Source organism: Lepisma saccharinum, chromosome 25 (assembly GCF_977018435.1).
Source record: "Lepisma saccharinum chromosome 25, izLepSacc3.1, whole genome shotgun sequence".
Lineage (NCBI taxonomy): Eukaryota > Metazoa > Arthropoda > Insecta > Zygentoma > Lepismatidae > Lepisma > Lepisma saccharinum.
In genome coordinates, this window is record NC_139253.1 from 2,911,197 (window position 1) to 2,922,722 (window position 11,526).

General features: G+C 39.7%; 1 protein-coding gene across 3 annotated transcripts in view; it reads left to right on the plus strand.

Moving 5' to 3' along the window:
* Positions 1-11,526, plus strand: part of Pgd (phosphogluconate dehydrogenase) — a 46,042-nt gene that overhangs the window by 17,051 nt on the left and 17,465 nt on the right. For all 3 annotated transcript variants that reach the window (XM_083111389.1, XM_083111386.1, XM_083111387.1), the window contains exons 2-3: positions 5,815-6,035; positions 10,309-10,553. In XM_083111389.1, the coding sequence (XP_082967515.1) occupies positions 5,815-6,035; positions 10,309-10,553 (466 nt within the window). The remainder of the gene's footprint in view (positions 1-5,814; positions 6,036-10,308; positions 10,554-11,526) is intronic.

Consider the following 11,526-nt stretch of genomic DNA (forward strand, 5'->3'; position numbering starts at 1 on the left):
AGATCACATTTTCAACAAATATTTGTGTTTTTCTTATTTTCGATTTTTCCCATTCCGCGTTATTTTCAAAACAACAGATTATTCATTATATGAATTTTATAATGTTTTAGTGATAAATGACTGTTTTTAAAATTTTAATTGCTTTTGTGATATTGCCACTAGTAGCCCATTGGACCACAATTTTGAAGTACATCATTTTACCATTTTTTGGAAATTGATTTTTTTAAAAAAAAGAAAGAAAAGGATGGAGACCTTCTATACTTTAGCATGCTATTACATTTAAGTATATATTTCATATATATGCATTTTAAAGGCAGGTGCTTGATATATTATTTTTTTTCCTTCGAAATCGAAAATGACGACATAAAAAGGGGGGGGCTCATATTTAGACTTTTCCTCTACTATCCGGATTATTCGTTGCATCCGAAACGGATATGAGATAATTTGAAATCCGTATATCCGTTTTCCGGATTTTGTGTCCATCCTAAATCGAACCTAGGTCTCCCTCCTGATAGATTGAACCGATTGAACCACCACGTCCGATCATGATTTACTTATTGATGAATGAGGAAGAACCCCCTCGAAACAGTTGCAAGTTCTAGTTTGAAGATGTTACATTTTCATGTGTTTATTCAAATCGATTCCGCCATTTTAACCAGTAAGCCATGGTTAGCTACAAGAACCCCTCTCCCAGATATTATATGCATATTGCTCCACGAAGAACGAAATAACCCTGGCGCTGTTGTAGAATTTTCAACCGTAAGCGAGCGAAGGGAGTGTGGGCGATGCAATCAGCTGTTTGCATTGTTCCCGTGTTCCTGCGTTGAAAAATTGTGCAGCCCTGTCAAAAGGCACATGAGAAGGGGAAGCAATAAGAGAAAACAAATGACTGTGCACTTTAGTTCGCGAATTTCTCGTAAGCATTCATATCTTGGTGAAGTGCGAGTCTGCTGATCACCATTTATTATTATTATTGTCCACCAATGAAAATAATCCTAAATATATTTAGCAAAATGTAGTAGCGTATGAGTGACAGAGGACGTTGACCCACGACGTCAGAATGTCGTGGGCTTTTCTTTTCGACTGTCACCTTTGATTGCTTTCAAACCGAAGCGACAAGCAACATATCACTTGAGGATTTCACCAATCGAACGCAGCCTGTGTGGCCTGTCATGCCGCTACGATGTGAAATGTTGCTGTTGATTGGCTCATTACCAAGCGATACGTGTAGCTTGTCGCTCAGAATAACGTTTTCTCAATACCGTGCAGCGTGTCGCCTCGGTCTGTTTACGCATGCTTGATTCTAAACTGAAGGAGGCCGTGTCGCTTCGGTCTGAAAGTTCCCTAAGCAAGCATTCACCGCGCATGCACAAACAACAGATCGAGGCGACATCATGCACGGTATCGAGAAAACTGCTCAATCCGAGCGACATGTCCAACTTGTTGTGTCGGTTCGGTAAGAAATGTTACATTTTTTTTTCTAAAGGTTAGTTTCCAAGTTACACCTGACGCTTCGGTCTGAAAGCTGCCTACAGACTGCATTTCGTGCTGCACCTTGTGCGCCCACTGTGCAGCTCATACCACTACCAGAAACCAGCCATGCTCCCAAAAGGAGGAAAAGCCAGGGCCGGCGGAAGGGAGGGGGAGACCGTGCCACTGCCCAGAGCGGTAAATTTTCAGGGCGGCAAAATTCGAAGAGAAGAAAAAAAATAAGCCTATTGAAAACTTGAAAGTTATAATATTATATTATATAACTTGGAAGTTAATATATGCCAACCCAACGTTTTGAAGGAACATATCAGTAGTATCACTTTAAAACCACTGAGTGCCACAAATTGGGAACAGATTCAACGTAATGTAATGAGCAAATGTCTTCAAAACATTAATCTACGATGTTGTCAGATGTTTTCTTGCAAACATATCAGCGCTTTGAAAAAAGCATGATTGATGAAAAATTTCAAAGTTTTTTAGACGCCACTTGGCAGCCTGGCAGGGCCTCCCTCCCTCCACTCGTGGAGGCGTCGGCGGGCAGCGGTGACCTGCGAGTTCAGGTTGAAGAGAAAGAATTGGCATCGAATTTAGATATAGATGATCCAAAGATAGGAAACACTGTACAGGGCCGAAATCGAAAGAAGCAGCAGTTTCCGTATCATGTAACTGCTGAAGATCCACATAATCGGTACAAAGTTTATTTTTATTACCAGGTCCTAGACGATTATTTTAGCTCTAAGAGAAAGATTTGAGCAGCTTAAACATCATAGTGATTTTTAAAATTTCTTTATGTTATTAGTAAGCATAAAGATATGCCATCTCATCTTTTGTCTGAAAAGTGTAGAAAACTTGCCGGAATGGTAACACATGAAGGCTACTGAATTAAAAGATGAACTAAAAGTGCTTTCGGCTATAATTAAAAAAATACACCAAAGGAGACCTTAAATTGATAAAGGGTCATGTTTTTGCACCTAATGTGAGTGTAGAACTTGGAATTTATTAATTTTGTCGCGTCGGTAACCGTGGTGGCAAGTGGCGAACAAAATTTATTTGGAAATTAAGGTGAATAAAAATACTATCTTCGTCTGAAACACGCTTGTTTCCATTTTATGCAATGTAGCATTATACGAAAGAGAATATTACATGCAAAGGTAAACGTAAAGTTCCCTGTGCATATAACACCATGTCATGAAGTCACAATTAGGGGATGGGGGGGGGTAGGGCCACACACATTCTTGATCTCAGCTATTTTGGAGATGATGTGATCAGCACCACTCCCCGGCCGCCTATACCTCCCAGGGTTGCCCACAGGTACCTATTAATTTGAGGCTGGGTGAACCCCAGAGCCGCTTCATAAGGGGACAACGCAGGAAAGAATTCAGAACTTAGATCACCCACGCGGGAGATCCGGGAATATTACATTTTAAGGATCCAATCATATATCATAGACCTACAACGGTAAACATATGAAGTCAAGCCTTCATTTGTTTCCTAATGCTTGTTAATACATTTAAGAGAGAAGAGATACTTTTCATAAAATATAATAATAATATAAAATTAGTGTCGCATTTTTTATAAAATTTAACTGTGGTCGAGCGAGATATCCTTTTGTGCTTAATAATATTGAAATAGCGCAACAAGTATCATTATTTATTTTATAGTTTGATGTTTTACTCAGGAAATTTTGATTTTTCAGTTTTTACCTTGCTGCGTAATGACGAGGGGGGGGGGGTTCGAAAGGAAGCGGCATCTGCCGCCACCGCCCAGGGCGGCAAAATGACTAGCGCCGGCCCTGGGAAAAGCTTATTACACACATTGTGGAATTGTGATATGAAACCCAAAAGGAAGGTCTAGACAGCTTTAGCCTGCGGTTTCTTTTCTCGTAGCTTCCGTCCGAAACTTGCCAGTCACATCCTGGAAAACATGTTATGCAATCACGGGAGTCCTCAATTGTTCTTGCCTTCCCTCAGAGGGCGTTGTTTCATAACGCAGCAGACTTTAAAAAAAGAAGAAAATTAATCTATAAAAACGTGCTTAAACTTTTCCGCTAATTCGTAAAAAAACGTAACTTGAGACGAATGCAAGGACGGCCTTCGTGGCGGAGTGGTTACCATAACGCGCTACGACGCCAGGGGTCCCGGGTTCGATTCCCGACCTGAAGACTGGTGTTCTTTGTGAGTGTCCCTTCATAAAGTTAATCATATCATCACTCATCATCTTTGCGATTAGCTAAAGTGGCAGAAAAGCGAAGCAAAATAAACTAAATCCATCAATCAATTGACGAATGTAACACAATGTGATGTATTTTGTAACAAGGCAAGGTAGTTTTTTAGAAATATTTTATGTACTTATTTTTTTCTTATTTCACGTCGTTCTGCCACCTCTTCGGATTGATCTCGATGGTTAGGGCGCCCCCTGGTGCCGCCCCTGATTATTGAGTACGAGGAAATGATGAAGGAAACGAATGATTTTGTTTGGTCTTCAAAGAACGTCTCTGTTTCTGAATTCTTACAAATTTGTATTTTCAGTGTCATTTAATGTTAGGAAATAGGTAGGCCTAATAGTCAGTTGGAGCAAGGTCTGGTAAATAGGGTAGATGGTCTATGCACCTAATCTCTAAATCCTTCAAAGCCAGTGTTTTCCAAGTCTTGTGTGAGGGAGCATTGTCCTGCAAGAACAGAATATGTTTCTACATTCTTCTTGCACTTACCGAGCTGCAGCCCGAAGCGATAAAATACAAATGAAAGACAAAGAGAAAGAAAATGAAGCGATAGAGAGAGAGAATAGAAAAAATGCAACAGTAGAGACAGAGAGAGAAACAAAAGTGAAAGAGAAGGGAAAGAAAAATAAAGAAGCAACAGAGAGAGAAGGCGAAATAAAGATGCGAGGGAAAGGAACAAAGAAGGGCCGAGTGGTTAGCACATCGCACTGCGATGCCAAGGGTCCTAGGTTCGAATCCCGCTCGGGCTTGGTTGCTTGTGAATGTCCATTCATCAATTTCATTCTTTCATCACTCGTCCCCATCTTAGCAAATTAGCCAAGAGGAACAAAACGCGAAGTAAAATAAACTAAATCAATCAATCAAACAAGGGAAAGAGAGAGGGAAATGAGGAAATAGAGCGGAAAGTGAGTAAACGAGCGGCAAAGCATTGAAAGAAAAATGATCTAGTAGAGAGAAGGTAAGCACAAATAAACATGCTAAAACTAAGAACAGAAGATCAGAATCTAGAGAGAAGATACAAACACGACTTGACAAATAAAAGCAATGGAAATAAATAGCCAATCTTTGCCTTTTTCAGGAAGATGGGTCAAGTGACACCCCCTTGCCCCCCCTTTTTTTAGAGGGAGCCTATGTAGAGGGATAAAATGGAATTGTAATGAAAATATTGTAACAAAGAGGAAATTTAAACTTTTCATCTAAAATTGTGTAGTCTGTACAGCTGAGTGTTGATGAAAGCAACAGAAAATGTGATTACTGCCATCCCTCACGCTAGGATAGTTTGCGTAATGCAGTGATGACGCAAAAACTTTCCCAGCATACAGAGGTTCTCCAGGCTAACAACTTTTTTTTTTTAACTCCTTGTTTCAGTGCTATGAATCCTTTAAAACCAGAATTTTATCCCGAATAATATGCTAGCAAGCAGTGCAGATTCACAGTTGTCATTACTGAATTGAACACAGATAGGCTAATTGGGACTGGATATACAGTTTAAAGTAGAATGCAAGCCACCCTATATGTGCCTCCACCAGGTGTCGAATCTGGGAACCCTTGATTACAAGGCAATGACGCCATTAATGGAATTGACTTTGTAATTACTATAAACAAAATATTTCATATCCATAAACAATCATGTGAGATATCAACTTCGTATGACTGAAGAAAGCACTCCCTGATGGCATATAGTGGCAAGGTGGTCACCTTGTAATCAAGAGAACGAAGAACGAACATTCTGATAATAAATTACTAACCAATATGAAACCAGCCCCCTCGGGTTTGATACCTGGTGGAGGCACATAGCACAGTACTTTAGATCCCACTTTAAACTCTAGATCCAGTCCCAATTAGCCTATTTGTCCATAAAGTGGCCTCAAAACAAAAATACAAATAAATGGCTGGAGAAGTTGTGTAGTAACTAAATTCATGTGGATTTTTCAAATATCCTACCATGAGCAAATGAAGGATCCGGTTTTGTTTTGTCTCTATACCATCCCAAATAATAATAACACCACCTATAAAGTGATAAATGGGAATGGTTTGAACTATTTCTGTAGATCTTTTGCTAATGACTGAAATTTTTACCTTGTGCATCTTAATTTTTTCAGGGCTGATATTGCTCTCATTGGTTTGGCCGTGATGGGCCAGAACCTCATTCTCAACATGAACGATCATGGTTTTGTGGTTTGTGCCTACAATAGGACTACAGAGAAAGTGGATCAGTTTCTCCAAAATGAAGCAAAGGGCACCAAGGTAGTAGGAGCACATAGCATAGAAGAAATGATTTCTAAGCTGAAGAAGCCAAGACGTGTTATGATGTTGGTTAAGGGTATGTTTAATTTATGTTCTATATTTGTGCTTGATCTGTATGTACTTTATCTCTACGGTGTAACACCAGCATGTCTTCTAACTGGAAACTCATTGAATTCTGGGAATTATGCTTGAATTATTGGCACCTGAAATTCAATGTGGAATCTACATGAGTTTTGTTCATGCATGAAAAATTAGCTGTAATGGAAGTTTGTTCCAATCCAAACAGCTGCAACACAAATTAATGAAATTAATGTGTGTTCATCGTAGTTTGTTGTCTACAACGAAAAACAAGCAAACAAAAAAAACTTTGTTTTGCTATTGTAAGTAATGTCAGAGATTCAACAAAGAAGGAAGTAATGTTTATGTAACCAGATTTCATGTCCTGTGCTGAAATGTTTAGTACAGCACAGGCACGTATCCAGGAATTCCTTTCGGGGGGGGCTCAACACCATTTTTTAAGGGGTATAGTAAGAACCTCACAATTGTATGTTTAAGACCAGTGGTGGCAATTGGGTTCCAAAACGAGGGGGGGGGGGGTGGTGCGGAGGGCGTTGCAAGGAAAGTTTACTTTCTCTTGGTAGCCAAGGCTTAACATTAAGAGGCCATAATTTTGAAGCAGAAAAATAAAAAATGGGGAGCAACTATCCCTTAAATCGTTGCCACTGTAAGGCTATCATTTTAATCAGAACGTGAAATCGGAACATTTTTTACCACTCGACTCCTCTGTTTCCATGCATTAATAATGTGTGCCGGAACCATCTCAGTATGTGTGTTTGTCCATTTCTTCTCATCAGGTATAAAAACATCTATGGTATCTTTGAGTGTTTTTACGAAGCTGTTACACATGCACGGGATGGACAATCCACTCGACAACGCGAGATTCAAATTGTGGGTTGCGAACTGGACGCAGACAGCTCTCGAATATTTCTCTCTAATTCGAGCCTGAACACCACTAACGTGTCTTGTCCTCCCATTTTTTCAGCTCTTATAAAAGCCGAAACCCACCAAATTGTTCCGATTCAGGCCTTAGCACTCACAAGTATTCAAAAATGCCTGTCACAGCTTTCGCTGTCTTGTTATATATCGGCACGAAACAAAGGAAGTCTTCTCGAATACACGTGGATCACGAAACAATTAATGCATAATGAAAACCCTTCCGTTCCCAGCACATCTAATGTTTCGTCTCCCAGTATGATCAAATGCTTACTCATTTATCTCCAGTGACGTGCCCAAGAGAGGGTTGGTGAGGTAATAACCCCATTTGACCCAGTATTCCTTTTTTTTTTTAAAAAAAAAAAGAAAAAAAAAGAGGAACGTCAAAGACAGGGAAAAAATGGCAAAATCAGGACTGACTACCAAAAATAGTATGCGTAACCCCTCTCCCTTCCGAAAATCCTGGGCACGCCTCTCTTTATCTCGGACACATTTTTTAAAATGAACTCACCAGAAGTTTTTATCATCGTATTGGAGATTCAAGTAAGATGCGTTCTTCCTGCAGGTTTGAATATGATCCTTTAGGGTGCTGTGGTCTACCTGCCTTCACACCTAACCTTAACAAGGCCCTAATTTTCCATCCTTGTGACTTGGATTTTCAAGACTTAGGAAGGTTTCAGACCGAAGGGACACGCGATACATGTCGATTGGAATGGGCCAATCAACAGCAACGTTTCACACCGTAGCGACACAAAAGGCCGCACAAACCTAATCTTCAGGCGACACGGTGTGAAATCTCCCTTATTAGGCCACTGTCATTGTCACCTCGAAGTAGTAGCTCTTGTTGACCACAGAAAAAAATTATCCGCAACCGGTGATAATGCTCCTCAGTTTTCTTCTCTCTCCTATATTTTTTGTGCTTGTTCACTATGCAGGCAACACCTTACGATTTGATATACACAGGACATGTACTATGTAGACATTTTAACGAAAAATCGGTTGAAGTCAGGGATGACTAGGTGGCTCAGTTGGTAGAGCCCTGATGTGGGTCCTGGTAGAGCCTGCAATTTCCGCCTAAAATGTCTACATATGCAACATCTTCTTGCTTTCTCTTCTCGACATTCATAAAATTTTCGGCTGTCTCTTTATGGTAGTTAAGTGTTTGGATGTGTTTCGAACCCAATAGGCTTAAACAAAAGTATTTATTTATATCATGAAATTCTCAGACTGCATATACGAAATTTAGTTCTGGCAAAACTAAATCATCACTCAAAACTTTGATTTTCAGTTGATCTATGCAGCTTATTTCTGTTTTAATATCCGGTACTGATGAAATATTCACTTTAGAGAGAGAGAGAGAGAGAGAGAGAGAGAGAGAGAGAGAGAGAGAGAGAGAGAGAGAGAGAAAGAGAGAGAGTCCTTGATCTCTTCGGCCCTCGAACCGAGCTAGCACTACACTGAGGCCCCGGAAGTTCTGCTGTCGTCAATGTCTTCATTTTCGAATCACTATATCTTATAAAGCAACCAGAGGACGCTGACTGATCTGATCACCAATCGACTGTATGAATTGTCACACTTACCTCTGAAATCTCATTAACCGATTCTTTGTACAGATCAATCGAAAAATTGAATCGGCGTATTTATATACTCATTATATTGTAGAACGTTCCGCAGATAAAACGATCGTTAATATCGCCAGTAATTGACTCCTTCTCTCATTCAAGAACGTACCCTCTCCCGCCTTCCAGAGATTAGAAATTACAACGAATCGCCCTACGTGTGGCTCTACCTTTGTTGTGCAGCATCGAAATGCTGACAAGTCTCTACATAGTCCTCAAGTGCGCTGAGTCAACACCGAAAGCGCAAGAAAAGTGTACGTGCAATATTACCAACAACAGGGTTATAGAACATTCTCAGTCTTGCCTCGATACTTGTCTATCTCCTTAAATCATCGTTACATTATTCAAAAAGCCAAAAACCTAATTTTATCTAGTGTAAAATAAAAAAAATCATGGGGGGGGGGCTCGAGCCACATCAACCCCACCTTGGATACGTGCTATTAACAATAACAGGGTTATAGAACATTCTCCATCTTGTCTCGATAATTATTTCTCCCAAATTATCATGACATTATTCAAGAAGCCAAAATCCTAATTTTATCTAGTATAAACAGAAAAAAAATCCTGAAGGGGGGCTCAAGCCTCCTGATTCCCACCTTGGATACGTGCTATTGACAATAATAGGGTTATAGAACACTCTCCGTCTTGTCTCGATAATTATTTCTCTCAGATTTATAAATTTATTATCTTCACATTATTCAAGACGCCAAAAATCTAATTTTATCTAGTGTAAATTTAAAACTTTCCTGAGGGGGGGCTCGAGCCACCTCATACCCACCTTGGCTACGTGCTATTAATAATAACAGGGGTATAAAACATGCTCCGTCTTGCCTCGATAATTATCTCTCTCCTTACATTATTTTAACATTATTTAAGAAGCCAAAAACCTAATTTTATCTAACGTAAAGTGAAAAATTTCCTGGGGATAGGGTCGAGCCCCCTGTGCCCCATCTTGGATACGTGCTATTATTAATAACAGGGTTACGGAACATTCTCAGTCTTGCCTCCATAATTATTTCTTTCCTTAAATTATTGTCACATTATTGTATTTCACACCACAAGAAACAAAAAAAAACTCATTTTATCTAGTGTAAACCTAAAACTTTCGGGGGGGGCTCGAGCCCCCTAAGCCCCCCCTCTGGATACGTGCCTGGTACAGCATGCTACAATACCAATGGTCCTGGGTTCGAATCCCAGCCTAGGGATGGATGTTCTTTATGAGTGTCCCTTCATCATATCATTACTCATTCTCATCTTCATGATTAGCCAAAAATGGCAGAAAAGCAAAGTAGAATAAACCAAATCAATTAATAAATCATGTTCTCGCATGAACTTAAAATTATGGTCATTGTGTTGAGCCTCTGATGGTATCGGTGTGCATGTGGTTTTAGTATTATGTCTCTATGTAATTTTTGTATATTCTTCTGTTTTTTTGTTTTTGTGCCAAAGAGAAAATGTAAACTATTAATGGTTCAGAAGGTGAAAGCACTACACAACTCTGTCAATAAAAGTAATGAATAAATATATGTGGCAAAAACCCAACAAAAGAAGTGAAAAATAAATGTATTATTTAACATAATTCATGTTGGAACAAGACGTAAGCCATGCATTTAATTATCATGGAAAACCTGTAACACTAAATGAATTTTATATTGGTGCAATACTACCCACAAATATATATATATATATATATATATATATATATATATATTAACCTTGAAATAATTGTCTTTCCAGCTGGTCAAGCAGTGGATGACTTCATCCAGAAGCTTGTGCCCTTGATGGAGAAGGGCGACATCATCATTGATGGAGGGAACTCTGAGTACCAAGACACCCAGAGGAGAACGAAGGAGCTGAGGCAGAAGGGGATCCTGTACGTGGGTTCTGGAGTTTCCGGAGGAGAGGACGGAGCCAGGTACGGCCCTTCTCTTATGCCAGGAGGAAACCCAGAAGCATGGCCTCACATAAAGGATATTTTTCAGGTAAATTATAAAGGGGCTGAGGGACAAAGGTAAAGTTTCAGTTTCACTTTCCACTATTCCATGAAGGCACATGTAGGGGGATGTGGGAGTAGGGTATCTCACATTCTCGACCTTGGTCTGTTTTTGGTGATGTAATCAGCACCACTGTTGGGAAGCGTTAGCCCTATTCCAGTTTGTAATCCAATACTGTCCGTTGTTGCAGGTGTGATTGCACAATTGCACAATGACACTCATCTTACGAAGCACATGTTTAATTTTCACCTGAGAATAATAGATTAGACAAACACATTCCCTATCCCAGAGATATGAAGGGGTATTGTTACACATAAATTAAATTAACAACATCCAACGGCTAAGCATGCTGCACAGACTCTTGGCCAATCCTTTTGGCGCTTGTACTTTACACTGTCCTGTCCACCATATTGGATCCAACGACATGTTGAACAGGCCATCTATACCCCCCTTAAAGTTTCCCCCAAGTACCCATTCATTTGATGCTGGGTGCAGTGGCAGCTCGTGGTTCGGAATGTTGGTGGTTGCATATATATATAATTTTAATTTTTATATATTTATAATGTAATTATATACATTCCTTCAGCGCTGCAACGTCAACCTGTACATCTACTAATATACTGTGAAATGTCGCAGGTTGCTTCCTTCCTTTTAACAGATCATAATGGAATTAGTTTTTTTGAAGCATTCAAGGGTAAAATTATTTGTTTACATTTAATATATTTAATAGGAAAGCTATGAAAAAAATACTAACAAAAAGCATGAAATTTCATGGTAAAATATCCGGTCGTTGTGCAACACTGCGACAATATCAGTAACCACACCTAGCTGGGTGAACCCTACAGCTGCCTTATCCCTGCATAAGGTCTGAAAAATTTCTCCTTTGATCACCCACCCCAGGAATCCAGAAATCAAACCTGGATCTCCCACGTAGCAGTCAGATGCCCTATTGACTAGACCA